At 44.8% G+C, this 19,815-nt stretch overlaps 6 protein-coding genes across 8 annotated transcripts in view; 5 read left to right on the top strand and 1 right to left on the bottom strand.

Annotated features, from left to right (window-relative positions):
* Positions 1-18,745, bottom strand: part of LOC120455828 (flotillin-2) — an 89,707-nt gene extending 70,962 nt beyond the window's left edge. The window contains exons 1-2 of one of the 3 annotated variants that reach the window (XM_039642293.2): positions 18,675-18,745; positions 17,129-17,279 (exon numbers count right to left, since the gene is read on the bottom strand). In XM_039642293.2, the coding sequence (XP_039498227.1) occupies positions 17,129-17,177 (49 nt within the window). In that variant the 5' untranslated portion in view covers positions 17,178-17,279; positions 18,675-18,745. Of the gene's footprint in view, positions 1-17,128; positions 17,280-18,562 lie in introns of those variants that run through there. The other 2 variants (XM_039642294.2, XM_044006581.1) reach the window with 2 other exon arrangements.
* LOC120455825 (glucose dehydrogenase [FAD, quinone]) lies at positions 1,654-3,922 on the top strand. The gene has a single exon (XM_039642290.2). The coding sequence runs from the start codon at positions 1,797-1,799 to the stop codon at positions 3,666-3,668; it is 1,872 nt and encodes a 623-aa protein (XP_039498224.1). The 5' UTR covers positions 1,654-1,796; the 3' UTR covers positions 3,669-3,922.
* Positions 4,869-7,109, top strand: LOC120455826 (glucose dehydrogenase [FAD, quinone]). The gene has a single exon (XM_039642291.1). It carries the CDS (start codon positions 5,025-5,027, stop codon positions 6,891-6,893), a length of 1,869 nt encoding a protein of 622 aa, XP_039498225.1. The 5' UTR covers positions 4,869-5,024; the 3' UTR covers positions 6,894-7,109.
* On the top strand, positions 9,214-11,393 carry LOC120455827 (glucose dehydrogenase [FAD, quinone]). Its single transcript, XM_039642292.1, has 2 exons — positions 9,214-9,445; positions 9,506-11,393. Exons 1-2 carry the CDS (start codon positions 9,301-9,303, stop codon positions 11,218-11,220), a joined length of 1,860 nt encoding a protein of 619 aa, XP_039498226.1. The 5' UTR covers positions 9,214-9,300; the 3' UTR covers positions 11,221-11,393.
* Positions 13,568-15,543, top strand: LOC120455823 (glucose dehydrogenase [FAD, quinone]). Its single transcript, XM_039642287.1, has 2 exons — positions 13,568-13,745; positions 13,814-15,543. The coding sequence occupies exons 1-2, from the start codon at positions 13,595-13,597 to the stop codon at positions 15,541-15,543; spliced, it is 1,881 nt and encodes a 626-aa protein (XP_039498221.1). The 5' UTR covers positions 13,568-13,594.
* Positions 18,746-19,012: 267 nt separating the features above from the next.
* LOC120455746 (BLOC-1-related complex subunit 8 homolog) lies at positions 19,013-19,752 on the top strand. Its single transcript, XM_039642168.2, has 2 exons — positions 19,013-19,308; positions 19,364-19,752. The coding sequence occupies exons 1-2, from the start codon at positions 19,091-19,093 to the stop codon at positions 19,695-19,697; spliced, it is 552 nt and encodes a 183-aa protein (XP_039498102.1). The 5' UTR covers positions 19,013-19,090; the 3' UTR covers positions 19,698-19,752.
* The last annotated feature ends 63 nt before the right edge of the window (positions 19,753-19,815 follow it).

The raw sequence follows: 19,815 nt of genomic DNA, 5'->3' as shown, positions 1-19,815 counted from the left end.
ACAGCTGCAGTTAAATAAAGACAAGAGTGTAATTTATATGAAGTTCTTGAAGCAACTCAAATACATTTCATTTCTGTAAACAGAAAAAAGTATTTTTTTGCTCAGAAAATGTGTATTTTTGACTGGAAAAGTTAGTTAACTTGAATACTGAGTTTAAAATGCATTTTTGCGGAGTTCACAGAAATTGTTTGCAGTGCACATAATCGAATGGCAGCTCAACGAACTTGAAGCTCGCGAATCGCAGACGAATTGCGAAATTGGAAGCCGCAATGGCTTTTGCAGCCTTGACTCCAAAGTGTCCAGTGTATCGGTTCATTTGGGCTTGAATGTCAACGGAGATTGGTTCTGGGTTGCCCTTCAGATGGTTTCTCAAGGGGTTCTTAACTCCAATGTACACATCTCTCATTTGTATGCCAGTCATGTGCTCCTTCGATGATTATGATGATGATGATTACTCCTTCTGGCAACGGAATCTCTGGGCGATGTCCTTCGACTAACCATATACCAACAGAACGTCGCCATTTGTGGGGCGGAGAGTACATCAAAAAACCATTAAGCCGCCTTTTAATTTATTTTTATTTTGTATACATTTTTACTCTTTTTAGTATGTCATACGGTTGCGGTCGACTGGCCAAGTTTACGTTGGCAAGTAACCATGATTCCAAGCTGCTGGCTTGGTGTATCTTGGAATTTTTCACATCGTCTGCCAAACTGCCAAACATACAAACAATCGACTCTCTTGGGCTCTCCCATTCATTCTAAGCTCACGAATATTCACATGCAAGCGGAAATAATTATAAAAATTACTTACTAAACACAAAGCTTTGCTGCAAAGAAACAAAACAGCAAACAACAATCAGCCCCATGAATAAAAACAAACATTACATGCCACTAAAAACATTCACCATTTACTAGTCGGTGAGTATAATTAGAAGCGACTACTGATCGTTTGCCCAATGATTATTTGGAAACAAATCAATAAATTAACTATTAACTATAAATTGCCAGCTGCGATAAACATTTTTGTAATACTTTTACGATCTGAGAAACTGAGTTTATAATGTTAGGATTTCATTTAATCTTCTTGGTATATTTTTATTTTCCCAGTTTTGTCATGGTATATTTCATGGTTCTTTTTATATAATTTAAATACTCTTACTACACTTGTCAACCACAATATTTTGTAAAATTTTCCATTTTTCATTTTTATTTATTTATGTTTAATATAACTGCTTTAGCGAATATAACTTCATACCCATACTATATACGTCAGTCCAAGCAATTAAAGTTCAAGAAATTGTGTTGTTCCCCATTGGGAATCCTATAATAACACTTTCGTCGTCACCTCCAAGTTCTAATTTCGTTGTTATTTTCCCTTAGCCACAATCCATCGATATGATTATTAGATCAGACCCCGTTATTAAGCGATTTCTGTATTCAGCACACAATTGAGAATATACAATACCCCGTGAGTCGTTCATTTGTGCATTCGCACTGCCTATTTGTTTGGAATGTTTACGATCTTTGATCGATCGATCGATCAACTCGCACAAATGTTCATCCACATATACTCACAGTTTTCACTGTTGTAGAAAAATATATAAAAATAAGAATCAAACTGGACTGATAGTTCGGCCCAAGAGTCAAGTAATTGTCAACAGTGCAGGGCCTCCCCCCATTGAGTTTTCCAGTTGCATTCTACCTCCAGCCTCTAGATTTTAGTTCTGCTCTTAGAACCCAACGTTCCAGTCGATCGCGGCAGTTGAGTGAGTCCGGCTGCAAGGTGATGAAGCTCCATGATGTCTCTGCCATGGAATCACATCGCAGCCCTTCTTGTCTTGCCTTTGCTATTGGAGTACTCAATGGTGCTTAGCCAGACGGACACTGGCAATGCGCTGAACGATATGCTCGAGATCTATCGTCGCGGTCAGGCGCAATTGGATCTGGAGAATCTGGACGAGGGTCAGGATCTATTGGCGAAATATGATTTCATTGTGGTTGGTGCCGGCACAGCTGGTTGTGCCCTAGCCGCACGACTCTCGGAGAATCCACGGTGGCGTGTACTGCTCCTGGAGGCCGGTGGTCCCGAGAACTATGCCATGGACATACCCATTGTGGCGCATCTCCTGCAGCTGGGCGAAGTCAACTGGAAGTACAGGACGGAGCCATCGAATAGCTATTGCCTGGCGATGAACAACAATCGCTGCAATTGGCCCAGGGGCAAGGTGATGGGCGGCAGTTCGGTGCTCAACTACATGATGTACACCCGCGGCAATCGCAGGGATTACGATCGCTGGGCACGTCTGGGTAATCCCGGCTGGAGTTACGATGAGATATTGCCCTATTTCAGGAAGTACGAGGGCAGCGCGGTGCCGGATGCCGATGAGAGTCTGGTGGGACGCAATGGTCCGGTGAAGGTGAGCTACTCGGAGACGCGGACTCGGATCGCCGAGGCCTTTGTGCACGCCTCCCAGGATGCAGGATTGCCGCGTGGTGACTACAATGGAGAGCACCAGATTCGTGTGTCCTATCTGCAGGCGAATATCTACAATGAGACCCGTTGGAGCTCCAATCGAGCGTATCTGTATCCCATCAAAGGCAAGCGCACGAATCTGCACATAAAAAAGAACGCCTTGGTTACCAAGATCTTGATTGAACCGCAGAAGAAAACGGCGTTCGGTATCATTGCCAAAATCGATGGCAAACTGCAGAAGATTGTGGCCAGAAAGGAGGTCATCATATCGGCGGGCGCCATCAATACACCGCAACTGCTGATGCTCTCCGGCGTGGGACCCGCCAAACATCTGCGTGAGATGGGCATAAAGCCACTGGCCGATCTGGCCGTGGGCTATAACCTGCAGGATCACATTGCGCCGGCTATCAGCATCCTGTGCAACGAGAGCTCGCTGCAAATTAGCGAGATGTTCGGCTCGGAGGCAATGGCTGATTTCTTGAAGGGACGCGGAGTGTTACGCATACCGGGTGGTGTGGAGGCCATATCATTTTATGCTCTGGACGATACACGTAATCCCGATGGTTGGGCCGACATGGAACTCTTTATGGTGGGCGGTGGTTTGCAAACGAATTTGGCGCTACGTCTCGCATTGGGCATCCAATCGAGTATCTATGAGACCATGTTTGGCGAACTGGAACGCCAGAGTGCCAATGGCTTCATGATATTCCCCATGATACTGCGCGCCAAGAGTCGCGGACGCATTAAGCTAAAGAGTCGCAATCCCGAGGAGCATCCACTTATCTATGCCAACTACTTTGCCAATCCCTATGACTTGAACATCACAGTTCGGGGTATCGAAAAGGCAGTTAGTTTACTGCAAATGCCCGCATTTAAGGCAATTGGTGCGCGTTTATTCGAGAAGAGGATACCCAACTGTGCCAAATACAAATGGAAGAGCAGCGCCTATTGGGCGTGCTATGCGCGACACTTCACCTTCACCATTTATCACTATTCGGGTACGGCCAAGATGGGTCCTCGATCGGATCCCTCGGCGGTGGTGGATGCCCGACTGCGGGTCCATGGCATCGATAAGCTCCGGGTTGTGGATGCCAGCATTATGCCCTATTTGATCTCGGGCCATCCCAATGGACCGGTCTATCTAATAGCTGAAAAGGCAGCCGACATGATCAAGGAGGATCACAACTCTGTATAAGGCACACTATGTTTTCTTAATTGAAAAAAAAACCAACTATGCGTAACACTTATCAATCAACCGATGGGTTAACTTAAGAAATGTATATACTATTATTTGTTGAGTGATTTCTAGTGAATTAAAGACTATACAATACAGTACAAATTCTCTAAGTGGAATGTAATATCAGTGGATGATAAATATAGATTGCAAAGGGTTGATGGGTTAATTTCATCACCATTAAAAAAGAAATTACAAGTCCCACAATAATAAAACTGATTTATGATTCTTGTCATGACATTTCGTTTTCTTTCCAAATTATAAATTAAAGCTTAAACGCTATTAGCATAGAGAAAAGCTATTAACAAATTCTGATCATACGATTTAATATACTTAGTAGAACGTTTCAATTACAGCAAATCTATTAGAAATTGTTAGTTGCTTGTCGTCAATCTTTTATGATGATGAAGTAACTAACGATTTAACATTTCCCTGCAGTAAAATAAAAATTCTACATGTGTAATATTTCAAATGAATTGCTAATAGAATAACAACTAGTCTATAAATACTTTATTTCATCTGGTTTTCGCTGAATAAACCGATAGACATCTAGAACCACACAATTCTATATTATGCACATTATTATATACGATCTGGTTTGACATTTAACTAGATACAACGGAGACAGGTTCTTCGACGAACCCCGCCCGAATTCTTTTGCTAAAAAAAAAGAGTCAAGATGACACTATGCTAATTGCAGCTTAAAACCAATCGAAGAGGATCTTAACCACCGGTTTTCCTAGCCATCGGAGGCCCTTTAATGTTTCCACACCGGCTTCCGCATCTTGTTCACAGTTGCTAACGATCGTCCATCGGCGCGAGCGCAAGTCAATGTCAGATACAGATACATTTCAGAGATTCAGATACAGATCGTCAGAGCTTTCAGTTTTCAGTTTTCAGTTTTTGGCCAGCTCTTCGTCTTTGTCTGCGTAGATGGCTGTGAACGTGTCCATAGTCAAGTCTTCTGAATGATTTGAAGATTCTTGGTGAGCCGAAGAAACCAAAAAAAAAAAAACCCGAAAACTGAAAACCGAGTGCCGAGAGATTCGCAAAGCGATCGTTTCTCTTCGGCGATCGGCGCCGAATTTAATATTAAATTGAACTTGGCCACAGCATTTGTCAGCATTTCTAGTTACGTATCCGATTGGGCAACACGCTCGCGATCGCGTCGATCACACAGAACTCAGAACGAACGCGTTCGCCTGTCATATCCATAAAATATATATACACATCATTTACTTCTTCTTTTTTTTTTGACTGTGCAATTGGTGTGAAAAGTGCAGAAGAATTCGTTGCAAGTAACTGAAAGGCCCCACAATGGCAACAAACAAATCGCTGATATTTGTGGGCCTGTGCCTGGCATTTGTGGCCACATGGAGTAAAATCTCTGCGCAGACCAACAATAATGTCCTGTTCGAGACGATTAACTTTCTGCGACGCGGCCAGGCGGACGTGGAGCTGGAGAACTATGACAACAATGTGATCCTCGACAGCGAGTATGATTTTATTGTGGTTGGCGCCGGCACAGCTGGTTGTGCCCTGGCCGCTCGACTCTCCGAGAATCCCAAGTGGCGAGTGCTGCTCCTGGAGGCCGGTGGTCCCGAGCGACTGGTTATGGACGTGCCCATTGTGGCGCATTTCCTGCAGCTGGGCGAGATGAACTGGAAGTACAGGACACAGCCCTCGGATCACGCCTGCCTGGCGATGAACAACAATCGCTGCAATTGGCCCAGGGGCAAGGTGATGGGCGGCAGTTCGGTGCTCAACTACATGATGTACACCCGCGGCAATCGCAGGGATTACGATCGCTGGGAGGCACTGGGCAATCCCGGCTGGAGTTTCAAGGATGTGCTGCCGTACTTTAAGAAATACGAGGGCAGCAGTGTGCCGGATGCTGAGGAGGATTATGTGGGTCGCAATGGGCCGGTGAAGGTCAGCTATGTGAACTGGCGTTCGAGGATCGCCGAAGCCTTTGTCGATGCTGCCCAGCAGGATGGCCTGAAGTACAGGGACTACAACGGACGCATTCAGAATGGTGTGGCCTTCCTGCACACCACCACACGCAATTCCACACGATGGAGCTCCAATCGTGCCTATCTGTATCCGCTGAAGGGCAAGCGCCGCAATTTGCATGTGCGAAAGAATGCGCTGGTGACCAAGGTACTGATCGATCCGCAAACCAAGACGGCCTATGGCATTATGGTTCAGACCGAGGGACGCATGCAGAAGATCCTGGCCAGACGGGAGGTGATTGTCTCCGCCGGCGCCATCAATACACCGCAACTGCTGATGCTGTCGGGAGTGGGACCAGCGAAACATCTTCGCGAGGTGGGCATTAAGCCAGTGGCCGATCTGGCAGTGGGTTACAATCTGCAGGATCACACGGCGCCGGCGGTTACGTTTACCACCAATGCCACCTCTTTGAAATTCGAGGACTTCTCCGATCCCACGCTGATTAACCGATTCAATAGGATGGAAGGACCATATGGATCACCCGGTGGCTGTGAGGCGATTGCCTTCTGGGATCTGGATCACGAACGCGACGAGGATGGCTGGCCAGATATTGAGCTCTTCCTGGTGGGCGGTTCCATGTCCTCCAATCCGGCCATCTCGCGTGCCTTCGGCCTGAAGAAGGTCATCTACGATACACTGTTTGCCGAGATCGAGGACAAATCACTGAATGCCTTCATGATCTTCCCCATGATATTGCGCCCAAAGAGTCGCGGTCGCATCATGCTAAAGAGCAGTGATCCCTTCAAGTATCCCCTGATCCATGCCAATTACTTTGCCCATCCCTACGATGTGGATATCTCGGTGCGGGGTCTACTGAAGGCCATCAGTCTGATGGAACAACGTGGCATGCAGGCGATTAATGCCCAGTTGTGGGAGAAGAAGATACCCACATGCAAGCAGCATCCCTACAAGAGTTGGGCCTACTGGGCCTGCTATGTGCGGCACTTCACGTTCACCATTTACCATTATTCCGGCACCGCCAAAATGGGTCCCAAATCCGATCGTGCTGCCGTGGTGGATCATCGACTCCGTGTGCATGGCATCAAGAATCTCCGGGTCGCAGATGCCAGCATTATGCCCGAAATCATGTCCGGCCATCCGAATGGACCCGTCTTCATGATCGCCGAGAAGGCGGCTGATATGATCAAACAGGATCATGGTTTTATCCAGTGAAGTTAAGCTCACTTTAGGCCAAAGTTGATTCCACAATCAGGTGTAAGCCCCATTTACACTGGCCTACCATCAAATCATCTCGTTAAATCACACCCTAAATGTAGTGGCCAGTGTAAAATGGGGCTTAAGTTTTAGTTAAGGTCTTCGAAAAATTGTTTGTTATTATCTGTACAAATTGTTTCTTGCCTGAACTGATTCTAGCTTAAGATTTAGCTATATAAGCAACATAAGCATAAATAAATGAATATAAGTTTTGTATGTACTATAAACATAAATTGGTTTTCTATTTTCTACAATTCTATAATTCTATAAAATAGGAATTTTAATATAAAGCTGTTGCCTGTCTTATTTGATTTTGATTTTGCCTAAATTTCAAACTTCTTAAATACCAAAAAAAAACAATAGTTATAGGCCTGCAAAAATTTCGTACTGCTTAAAACATTTGACTTTGACATTGAATTTTATTGGACTTCTGTCTTCGGCATTGTCTCATTTATTTCAATAGAGATTTTTCATGCTAATCAATTTGTGGCTTCACAATCAAAATCTGTGAAATCCGTGAAGTTATCCGCTTGTTTGACGATTTTTTGTTTTGATTTATTACACGCCTTTGTCTCTCAATCATTTTATTTTTTTATTGTTGCGGAAATGATATTTTTTTTGCCTTACTCTCGTTTTTTTTTTTGTTGTTTTTATTCAACGAACAAGCCGGTGTGAGTTTTGTTAGGTGTTTTGCTTAAGCAACATTTGATGCTTAGTCTTTGGATTGATCTTGGTATAATTTGCATCGATGTGACCTTAGAATTATTTATGTATGTGGAGTGTGTATAAATCAGTCGAAAATTGAGAATAATTGCCTTAGGATAAGTATATCATTGAACATCCCAAGGGTAGACTACATTAAAATTCAATTCAAATCGAAGCGAGAAGCTTTGAGCTTAGCTTAAAGCTCTTGGATTTTATATTTTAGATGGATTTTCAAAGCCGGCTTGTGATTCAAAATCTAACAAAAGCATATTTTTAACTACGTGGATAGGAAAACTCAGGCAGTGGAAAAGCATTTCGCTTTCCTTTCCTTTCACACAAAAAAAGTCACTAAGGTTACGCCAGACTTTTCATTAACACAAATTGAAATATTCATGAATCGAGGGGGCGGTTTGAATCGCTAAAAAAAAAGGCAAACACAAAGGAGATAAATTTTGAATGCAATTGCCATGACCAAAACATGGCCCTTCCTCCAAATTTCAGTTCCATGTCCTCTGTGAAATCCCAGTCATGTTCCCCTTTTCGGTTGCTGCGATTTGGTTAGGGCATCCAATGACTTTTTTTTGTGGCACTGGAGGAACTGCATCCATATGCTGGGGTTGAGCCCAACTGCACTGAGCCACCCCTTTATCCCTTTTATACTTTTTTATTTCTCTCGCTTTGTTTTCTCTTTTTGTTTTTTGGCTAGACCTAAAGTCGTTTAATCGGCTTTGGTTTTGTATTTTTTTTTTTTTTTGTGTTTTTCTTGATTATAATACGCAATGGGGTGGCTTGGAATACATATATTAACCCTCGAGTGCCCGAGCCGCTGGTGCTTCAATCTTCAAAGATTTAACTGACAGTCCAGCGGCATACAAATAAAATAAGCAGAATGCAGATGCAGAAGAAATACAGAGAGAAAAAAATGTATAACTAATTTGTATGTGTAAATGTAAATGTAAATATTACAATACATAAATTCAAAGAGAAACGAATTAATAATTGCTGAACAAAATATACCATAAACCTAATCTTTATTAAATCTAAACTTAACTAATTCGTTTTTTTGTTGCCTGCATTAGAAAAGAGACGGAGGTACCGCAAATGAAAGAGAGGCAGGACCGTGGTGATGAGCAAGCAGAAAGCGCAAATTAGCAAGTGGCAATAAAAATTCTGAGACAATCTCAGCCTGTTTCGACCCTACAAACCTGGCCATAAAGTCAACCAACTTATCTCATCAGCGAAGAAAAAAAAACCACAGAGGTGCGGAGAAAGGCGGTGCGAAAGAGAGGGGGCATAGAGAGGGTGGAAAGAGAGGGGCATAGAGAGGGGGGGAAAGAGAGGGGGCATAGAGATCAATGAGGGAGAACCAAACCGGCAAGGTAATCCACAGTGGAGCATGTTTCAATTATATATAAAATAAAAAATCTTATGTTTGCAGAATATGCACTAACTAACTCTGCACGCCCAGTGCTCACAAGTAAAATTAAATAAAATTAAGAATTAAATACCAAACAATCCACATATTTGGTTTTTATTTTGTTTAGACTTTCACCCACCCTGTTCCACTGTGCGTTGGCAGAGGTGCCGCCAAACGGAGGTAGAAGTCCAATTTCACCCAACGCTCGGTAGCCACAGAGTTCAGTTACCGGCCATCGCAACCATGGAGAAGCTGCTGCTGTCCCAGCTTCTGTGTCTGCTCCTCAGTCCACTGATCCCGCTCATCCACTCCCAAAGGAGCACCCAACTGGACGAGCTGCGGCGACTGGGCTTGGGAAATGTCGTCAATGTGCCATTCTTCAGCGATGGTATGGATTTACTTAAGAAATTTCCCCTCTTATATTCATTTATTTCAAATCTTCTTGCAGTGCCGCAAAGGAACTATGACTTCATTGTAGTTGGAGGCGGAGCAGCTGGCTGTACACTGGCCGCTCGTCTCTCGGAGAATCCCAACTGGAGTGTGTTCCTCATCGAGGCCGGTGGCGTGGAGAACATAGTGCATCAGGTGCCACTGCTGGCGGCCCATCTGCAGTCCACGGCCTCCAATTGGGGCTACAACTCGACGCCACAACGCCATGCCTGTCGTGGCATGCCCGACAACAAGTGTGCCCTGCCGCGTGGCAAGGTGCTGGGTGGCACCAGCTCCATCAACTATATGATCTACAATCGGGGCAATCGCAGGGACTTCGATGCCTGGGCGGCAGCTGGAAACCCAGGCTGGAGTTACGACGACATCTTACCCTACTTTCTGCGGAGTGAGCATGCGCAGCTGCAGGGATTGGAGCAATCGCCATATCACAATCGCAGTGGTCCCTTGAGTGTGGAGGATGTGCGTTACCGCTCGCGACTGGCGCATGCCTACATTCGAGCTGCCCAGGAGGCGGGTCATCCGCGAACGGACTACAATGGTGAATCGCAACTGGGCGTTTCCTATGTGCAGGCCACCACACTGAAGGGCAGAAGGCACAGTGCCTTCCGTGCCTACATAGAACCCATACGATCCAGGCGTCGCAATCTGCACATCCTAACACTGGCCAGAGTCACCCGTGTCCTGATAGATGCAGCCACCAAGTCCGCCTACGGCGTGGAGTTGACCCATCAGGGCAGAAGCTTCAAGGTGAAAGCCCGCAAGGAGGTCATACTATCGGCGGGTGCCTTCAACTCTCCACAGTTGCTGATGCTCTCGGGGATTGGGCCAGAGGATAACCTCAAGGCCATTGGAGTGCCCCTAATCAAGGCACTGCCCGTGGGTAAGCGAATGTTCGATCACATGTGCCACTTTGGACCCACCTTTGTGACCAACACCACGGGCCAAACTCTATTCGCCGCCCAATTGGGCGCACCGGTGGTCAAGGAGTTTCTACTGGGCCGGGCAGATACCATCCTCTCCAGCATCGGCGGCGTGGAGACGCTCACCTTCATCAAGGTGCCATCGGGCAAGAGTCCGGCCAGCCAACCCGATGTGGAACTCATCCAGGTGGCCGGCAGCTTGGCCAGCGATGATGGCACTGCCCTGGCCAAGGGAGCCAACTTCAAGCCGGAGATATACGAGAAAATGTACAAGGATCTGACGCTGACGCAGCAGGATCACTTCAGCTTCCTCATCATGCACTTCAAGCCCGCCTCCGTGGGTCGCCTGTGGCTGCACAATCGCAATCCCCTCGAGTGGCCACGCATCGATCCCAAGTACTTCTCGGCTGCGGCGGATGTGGAGAACTTACTGGAGGGCATTAAGGAGGCCATCCGCATCTCCCAGATGCCGGCCATGCAGGCGGTTGGCACCAGACTCCTGGACAAGCCGGTGCCAGGTTGTGAGAGCTACGAGTTCGCCACGGATGATTACTGGCGCTGCTCCATACGAACCCTATCCTACACACTGCACCACCAGGTGGCCACCTGTCGCATGGGCGCCGAGAGTGACCCCACCACCGTGGTCAATCCTCAGCTGCAGGTGCACGGAATGAGGAAACTCCGGGTGGTGGACACCAGCATCATCCCATTCCCGCCCACCGCCCACACGAATGCAGCGGCCTTCATGATTGGGGAGAAGGCGGCGGATATGATACGATCCGAATGGAGTTGATTAACGGCAGATGACGATCATCAACAGAAACATCGGCGATTTATGTAAAGGGGTTAATAAAATGCGAGAGGAAAGTTTGAAAGAAAGCCAACGGGTCAAAACGGCGCACGTTAAAAGCATTTGACAATTCTATAATAATTTAAATGATTTTTGGGTTTCATACATAAGTAATCTAATTTTCATAGGACTTGTAAAAGGCATCATATAATTTAAATCTTTATTTCAAATTCATAACATTACTAACATTTTTTTTTTGAAATAAAAATCTACGGAAATCATTATAATTGACTTGTAAAACCAATTGCCACACAAATTCGCTGAGTGTAGCGCCGAAACGGGCTCTTCAGAACGCTGCGGGTCAATCCAATTTGGACCACGTCATGACCTAGCTTAATAAGTTCCCACCAATTCGTTCCGGTCTCGAACTGATCCGAATCCAAATCGGGCCAAACGAGGCATCCCAAAAACGGGTTTACGCACTCCAAGTTCAATGCCTCGGCAGTCTGGCCGAAAATAAAAAAAAACAAGAGAGAACGCTATAGTCGAGTTCCCCGACTATCTGATACCCGTTACTCAGCTAGTGGAAGGGAGAAGGAGAGTCTTAAACACAATTTTTGGCGGTTTGTAGGCGTTATAGTGGGCGTGGCAGAAATTTTTTTGGCAAATCGATAGAAATTTACAAGACCAATATAAAAATGAAAAAATATCAAAACATTTTTCAAAAGTGTGGGCGTAGCAGCTTTGGGCGGTTTGAGGGCGTTAGAGTGGGCGTGGCAAAAAGTTTTTTGGTAAATCGATAGAAAATGACAAGACTAATACAAAAATGAAAAAATTTCAAAACATTTTTCAAAAGTGTGGGCGTGGCAGTTTTGTGCGGTTTGTGGGCGTTAGAGTGGGCGTGGCAACATGAATCGACAAACTTGCGCTGCTTCTATGTCTCTGGAGTCTGTATGCTTAATCTCAACTTTCTAGCTTTTGTAGTTCCTGAGATCTCGACGTTCATACGGACGGACAGACGGACAGACGGACAGACGGACAGACGGACAGACGGACGGACAGACGGACATGGCCAGATCGACTCGGCTATTGATCCTGATCAAAAATATATATACTTTATATGGTCGGAAACGCTTCCTTCTGCCTGTTACATACTTTTCAACGAATCTAGTATACCCTTTTACTCTACGAGTAACGGGTATAATAATACTAATAGATGCCTCATCGATAATGTATGTACGAGTGTATATACGATATTCATGTATTTTACATACATATCAACTTGAAGTGCATTTGGGGGCCCAACGCTGGGAGAACACGCGTCAAAGTTAAATGAACCCGCAAATGGCAGACGACACTTAAAAAGTGAGAATCTTGTCTTTCTCCCTTCACATTTCGCCAAAGCAGGAAATAAGTCTACCAAGTTCTGGATACCCTATAGTTGTTAGCTTTCATATGGATATTTGTCGATGGTTTTGTGGAAATCCTGCCGAGAGTTTGAAATACTAAGATTTAGTTTTAATTGCATACTTATAAACACCTTTTGTATATTTTCTTATAAGCCTTTTTATAAGCCTATAGTATTGCATATTTGCTTGATTTCACAGTAATTTTTCTACGTGTACATTTTAACCACTCAAGAAGAACCAACTGATTTGAAACTGGATCAAGCCAAGTTTATCTTAATGACTTTAGCAACTCAACTATGTTTTGATGCTTCCAGCTAAACTCTGCGATTTTCACTATTTATTTTTGTTTACTGCTAATTGGTGCTAATTTTATTTAGGTTTGTTTTAATTGCATTAGCCAGTTCTGGCCAACTTGGCTTTGTTTTTATTTGCTTACTATTTCTGTTCGTCTTGCAATTTGGTTTTTGTTGCTCCTATCTTGAGTTTGTCTTTGGAGTTTTGCTTAGTTTAATGCTCAATTGGATTTCTATTTGTATCCTATTTCTAAGTTTATTTGATGTTTGGTCTTCATTGCTTGCTAGTTTATTCCATGTTAATTTATTTTTTAAGCGCTACTTAATGTGGTCTTTATGCATGTTTCTTCCTGGACTTCACTGCAGTTTTTAGTTCATTTTTAGGTGCATCTACAGAATCCAGAATCCCAAACGCCCTGCGCCAAATTGCAGGGTATGCGGCTTATATGGCACACGGGGTGGGTGGGGCCTCATTTGGCGACGTTGGCGCTGGATTAACAGCCACTGAGAGCGTCACAACAACAAAAGGCAACCCACCGACGTGTATGGAGCGCGATTATGGCACCTGAGTCACCTCACTCACTGCCAGTGCCAGTGCCATCCAGTCCAGGAGCCATGTGGCTTAAAAGCAACTCCCTCCAGGCGATGGCAGCTCATTTGCCCAGCATTAGCCAAATGCAGTCCACACAGTGCTCACAGCTCTTCCTGCTGCTGCAGTTGCTCATTCTCGCGGCCGTTTCTCGTGGCGATGTCAACCGACTGGTGCTGGACCAGCTCAACCAGGTGGGATTGGTCAATCTCATCGAGCAGGCCACGCGACCGAATGGTAACTAGAGTCTAAGCTTCTGGTTCTTACATTTATATAACTCTTCAGTTTGGTTATCCCCTTTGCAGTACCCAGGGATCTATCCACCTATGACTTTATTGTGATTGGAGCCGGAGCAGCGGGTTGCTCATTGGCGGCCCGCCTCTCGGAGAATCCCCAGTTGTCGGTGGCCCTCATCGAAGCTGGAGGAGTGGAGAACATAGCGCATCTGACGCCAGTGGTGGCCGGCTATCTGCAGCAGACATCCTCCAACTGGGGCTACAGGTCGGTGCCACAGAAGCTATCCTGCCACGGCATGAACAACAATGAGTGCGCTCTGCCGCGGGGCAAAATTCTGGGTGGCACCAGCTCCATCAACTATATGATCTACAATCGGGGCAATCGCAGGGACTTTGATGCCTGGGCGGCAGCTGGAAACCCAGGCTGGAGTTACGACGAGGTGTTACCCTACTTTCTGCGGAGTGAGCATGCGCAGCTGCAGGGATTGGAGCAATCGCCATATCACAATCACAGTGGTCCCTTGAGTGTGGAATATGTGCGCTTTCGATCGCAGTTGGTGGATGCATTCGTGGAGGCGTCGGTGGAATCGGGTCTGCCGCGCACGGACTACAATGGAGAGTCGCAGCTGGGAGTGTCCTATGTGCAGGCCACCACGCTGAATGGACGCCGGCACTCTGCGTACTCGGCGTACATAAAACCAGTGAGGGATCTGCGCGCCAACCTGCAGATATTCACCTTTTCCCGAGTGACACGCATTCTGATCGATGAGGCAACGAAATCGGCCTACGGCGTGGAGTTTCACTACAAAAACAAGGCCTACACCTTTAAGGCCAGAAAGGAGGTTATCCTATCGGCGGGCACCTTCAACTCACCGCAGTTGCTGATGCTCTCGGGGATTGGGCCAGAGGATAACCTCAAGGCCATTGGAGTGCCCCTGATCAAGGCACTGCCCGTGGGTAAGCGAATGTTCGATCACATGTGCCACTTTGGACCCACCTTCGTGACCAACACCACGGGCCAAACGACCTTCACATCGAGGGTCACGCCAGCCGAGGTGATATCATATCTCCTGGCCGGAAACCCAGCCACGCGCTTGAGTTCCATTGGCGGAGTGGAAGCCTTGGCATTCTTGAAGACGCAGCGATCGAGTTTGCCCAGGGATTGGCCTGATGTCGAGTTGATCATGGTCACTGGCAGTTTGGCTAGTGACGAAGGCACTGGCCTGAAACTGGGTGCCAATTTCAAGGACGAAATATACGACAAGATGTACAGGGAACTGGCGCAGGCGCAACAGGATCACTTTACGATGCTGGTCATGCAGTTCCATCCGCAGTCAGTGGGCCGCCTCTGGTTGAAGGATCGCAATCCATTGGGCTGGCCCAAAATCGATCCCAAATACTTTGTGGCCGAGGAGGATGTGGAGTACCTGCTGGACGGCATTAAAGCCAGTCTAAGGATCATGCAAATGCCAGCGATGCAGCGAATTGGCGCTAGATTGCTCAAGCGAACGGTGCCAGGATGTGAGGCTCACCAATTCGCCTCGGATGATTACTGGCGCTGCTCCATACGAACCCTATCCTACACACTGCACCACCAGGTGGCCACCTGTCGCATGGGCGCCGAGAGTGACCCCACCACCGTGGTCAATCATCAGCTGAAGGTGCACGGCGTGAGGAAACTCCGGGTGGTGGACACCAGCATCATCCCATTCCCGCCCACCGCCCACACGAATGCAGCGGCCTTCATGATTGGGGAGAAGGCGGCGGATATGATACGATTCGACTGGGAGTTGATCTAAACTGGAGTCGGCAATAAAAACTAAGCAAACGCCATAGAGAATCCATTATCGGATTCTTACCTTTACACTTCTTTTTACCCAATGTATGTAGTATTAGTAAACCATAGGGTTCAGGAATAATTATGCAATTAAACATAAATAGAAATGAAATATTCAACAAACTGCGTGCCCAAAATCATTAAATTTCATATGCGTGACCAAATCGATTATGATTTGCGAGTATGAAGCATCCAGTGGGAGAGGAGTGATGAACATTAAGGGATTATCGATACCCGGTTAAGTGTATTATTTCATTAATTATTTCATGTTGCAAAATGGGCAGCGAAAGTGCAGAGTAAACTCGTCTATTTGGCGGCAGTTATTGTTTGACTTGGCAAGTTAATTAAATGGAATTACCTTAACAAGACGAGCGAGTTGCAATTGGGTTTCTTGTTTTTGGGGTTGCCAACTCGCAGGGGAAGGGGGGAATGGGGGGTGGGGTGGGGTGCCCCTGGGGGTTGGACAGAGTGCATTAACCCATGCCCGCACAACCGCACGGGGGTTGAAAAAGTTTGGCTAGGCTCAGAAAAATGGCAACATACAAAAACGGAGAATACAAAACACACCACCGGGTGGTTTCCCTCATTCGCTCGGGATGCTGGGGGTGGTGGGCGGTGTGGTGGGTGATGGTGGGTGGTTGCATACAAGTGGTTATCACTGTCCTGGGCTTGTTGTTGTTCCCGTTGTTGTGTGTGCAAAATTCAATATGCATCGGGGAGTTTTCTGCCCTCAGAGCTGCACAATAGATACCCGACATTGCACCGGAAAAAACAATGTAGCAAATGTGATCTTTATCTGAATGCATTTCATTTCAATTGAGTAAGGCTATCAGAATGATAAGCAAGCATTTCCAATGGTTTAAAGTGATAAGGTTGTACTATTGTATGATTAATACGACACTTGGCAGACTTTCATAATTTTCGATTTTTTATATATTTGCTTACAAGTAATTTAAAGCGCCAACTCAAAGTGCCCATTTGATATATTTTAATGTGTGCATAACAATTTAAATGCATTTACACGCTAAGCAATAAAGCGAAATTCAGTGTAAAATAAATGAAAGTACAAAATATATTATATATATATATATATATATTTATTGGACAGGTAATACGACTTTTTGCGAAAGGGAAAATGTCAAAAGGCGCCTAAGTTATCAACACATTTATTTTTTATTTATTTGTAATAAAATATATGGATTGCAGGCAGGTTGAGTTTTTTGTAAGTTTGTATGTAAATTTAGATTGTAAAGCTGCTTTAGCATAGAAGGTAGCAAACTTTTCTCTCAGTGCTGTCATTATCCTGAGCGCAACGCTATCGCAGATCAAAGCAAAGTCGAACGTCACATGTAAATATAAATATGTATGCAAGCCTGGCTGAATTCGCAATGTCCTGTCAACATGCGGTTTCCTAATTGCAGCATTTCAAACTCAGTCAACAGGCGTTTCGGGCCAAACAGTGATGACGCGAAAGGGTTAAGCTGCCAGCTGTGTGGCTGGGTGGGTGGTGGTTGGGTGGTTGGGTGGTTTGCAGCGTTTCGACTCACCTGAAACAATTAACGCCTCATTGGGACCCGTCGTGTGTATGTTGCCCATCGTTGAGTCGTCGTCGTCGTCGTCGTCTTCTACTTGTTGTTCTCTATTTGTATTTTATTTGTTTGCAATTACTCCTTTTGCCGAAAGCTCCGCTGAAAAGTTCTGCCGCAAAATGGGAAACAAGAGCGCACACACGAATGTATAATTAGCACACCGAAAAAAAAACTTGTATCTATTTCTAGCAATTTTACACCGCTTTTTAATAATTGTTATTTAACTAAATTTCTAGGTGCTGTTACTTTTGGCATTTTATAAGCATTGCCTAGTTATTTTTTTTAATATTTTCTTGCTCTGTCTAAATAAATTAAAAAAAAAGATAGAAGCTTTCAATGGGCCGCCCGAAAGTATGCAACGAATTAGTTATCCAGATTAGCATCAAAACACGCGCAATTTTCTGGTTTTTATTTATTTTTGTTCCCGATTTTTGTTGTACCCGTATTGCTATTCTCGTTCTTTTTTCTTAGTTTTGTTTTTGTTTTATATCGTTTTTATTAAAAGCTTCTTTTTTATCTGTCTCTAGGGAACAACAACAACAACAATTGGCAATGAGGGGCAACTTGTTCTGCATATAATATCTGCTATATACAATGTACAATATGTATAATATATGTACATATAATTACAAATATACATACATTCTATAGTTTATTTGAACGATTGAATCGGAATGTGTGGGCCTGAATTATGGTCACTTGAGGAGTTTGGCGGGGTGAAGCGGCGGCCACTTGAGAAATGTAAACTGTGCTGCTGATTTTTATTAGTTTTATGACACTGCTGGGGGACTTTTGTGCGCCGTTCTTTATCAAAGTTCGAATAGAACAGTAATAAGTTGCGAATAAAACTAGAGCAGGGGGGCGCGGGGACGTGCGGCATGACGTAAGCAGTATGCGTGTGTGTGTGTGAGGGAGAGAGTGAGAGAGAGGGAGCGTGTGCTAGAAGGAGCGCGAGAGATGGGGCGCGTCTTATCAATGAGCTCATCATTTTTGCACTGAGAAAAATCAGAATAAATTCTCAGCACACAACAACAACAACACAATACACAATAACCCGCACACACACACGCACGCATACACACTGGAAAATTAACCCTTAGTGTGTGCGTGCATTCTGATTGGGGTGGCTGATTGGAGTTGCTATATAAACAAAGTTTGTTATTGCCGCTTTGTTGTTGCTGTACCAAATGTTTATTAGCAATAGTTTAAACGCTAGAACTCATCAATAGCAGACGTTTAGCAAAAAACCGGCTTTGCATTGCTCTAGAATTACTCATAAATCATTAAAATGCGTGCCGGGAAAAAATTGTATCAGCATCCCACAGTTTGTTTTCCGTTTTTATAGTTGTTGCTCTGCCACTGGATTATCCAATTAGTTTTTCATTCACTCACTGACACAGTAAAAAAAAGATGCAAAAAATATTTCGAGTTTAATTGACCGCGTCAGTTCAATTAAATAATTTCTAACTTTCAATTGAAACGCTTCAATTGACGAAATTTTTACCGTTCGTTAGAACCGAATCCCTTTGCGCTGGAGATGGAAAAACGCCGATTGCCTGTTCGCATCGATGCGTGGAGTTTCGAGGAGTAAGACTATCGATTGGTATCGATGTGTTGAGTGTTCCGCTATTGACGATATTTTAAGTTCTCATAGATTCAATTCGATTATGATTATTATTATAAATGAATTTAATATAATAATAGATGATGCACTAAGCTATAAAATATTGGTTTACTTACATCCACACTCAATAACTTAATCAATAGTAGTGTGCAGCCCTAGTCATTTCCAGTCGATATATACCGTATAGAATACCAAACATGAATACCCAATCAGGTTATCGATAACTGGTCCAATTGGAGTCTTGATGTAAACAAAACTAAAATAAAAAGAAAGAAAACTAAAAACTGAATCTAACAATGTCCCGCGGCGGCGAATTGGTATTTAAAACGAAGAAAACATCGGAGAAGATATCAGAGAACATACACATATTCGCCAACGATCCATCGCTGGCGTTTTTCCGCGTGCAAGAGCACGTTCGCAAGGTTTCCCCAGCGATTTTCGAGAAACGCGATGAAGTCTACCAGCTGCAAAATAATCTCCAGGGACATTGCTACGACATGGAATACGGCATTCAGTAGGTTTCACTACCATATGTATGTATATCTGAACTAAATCTATTTAACCACCAGAGCCCTGCGAACGATTGAAAAGTCGGAAAGTGTATTCGAGAACATACAGGAAATGATCAAGGCTTCAATATTCCTCAAGCAGCAGCTGAAATACGAGGAGAGCAGAAAGAAAGTGAAGAAAGACAGCACCAAGTCTTCCGTCTACAAGCGATTCTCCGCCCATCTGGCACTCGATCTGCCGGATTTACCCGACTTCGGTGGCGTCATGCGGGAAACTAGCCAGCGGATGGAGAATATGATTGGTCCTGGCACGGGAACAGGACGAACTGAGCCTCAGGCCGCGCCATCCAGTAATCCTGGGGAGCTCCAAAGATCCTATACGACACTGCACTAGTTAGATTGAGTAGGTTTCGGCATTAGTATTGTAAAATAAATGTATTTTAATTTTATGCCTTGATAACATTGATTTTGTTAAAATCTATATTAATGAATGAATCATTTTGGCTTATGTT

The sequence above is a fragment of the Drosophila santomea genome, chromosome X (genome assembly GCF_016746245.2).
Source record: "Drosophila santomea strain STO CAGO 1482 chromosome X, Prin_Dsan_1.1, whole genome shotgun sequence".
Taxonomy (NCBI): domain Eukaryota; kingdom Metazoa; phylum Arthropoda; class Insecta; order Diptera; family Drosophilidae; genus Drosophila; species Drosophila santomea.
Note: the sequence above shows the minus strand (reverse complement) of the source record. Positions and strands in the feature narration are given on the sequence as shown.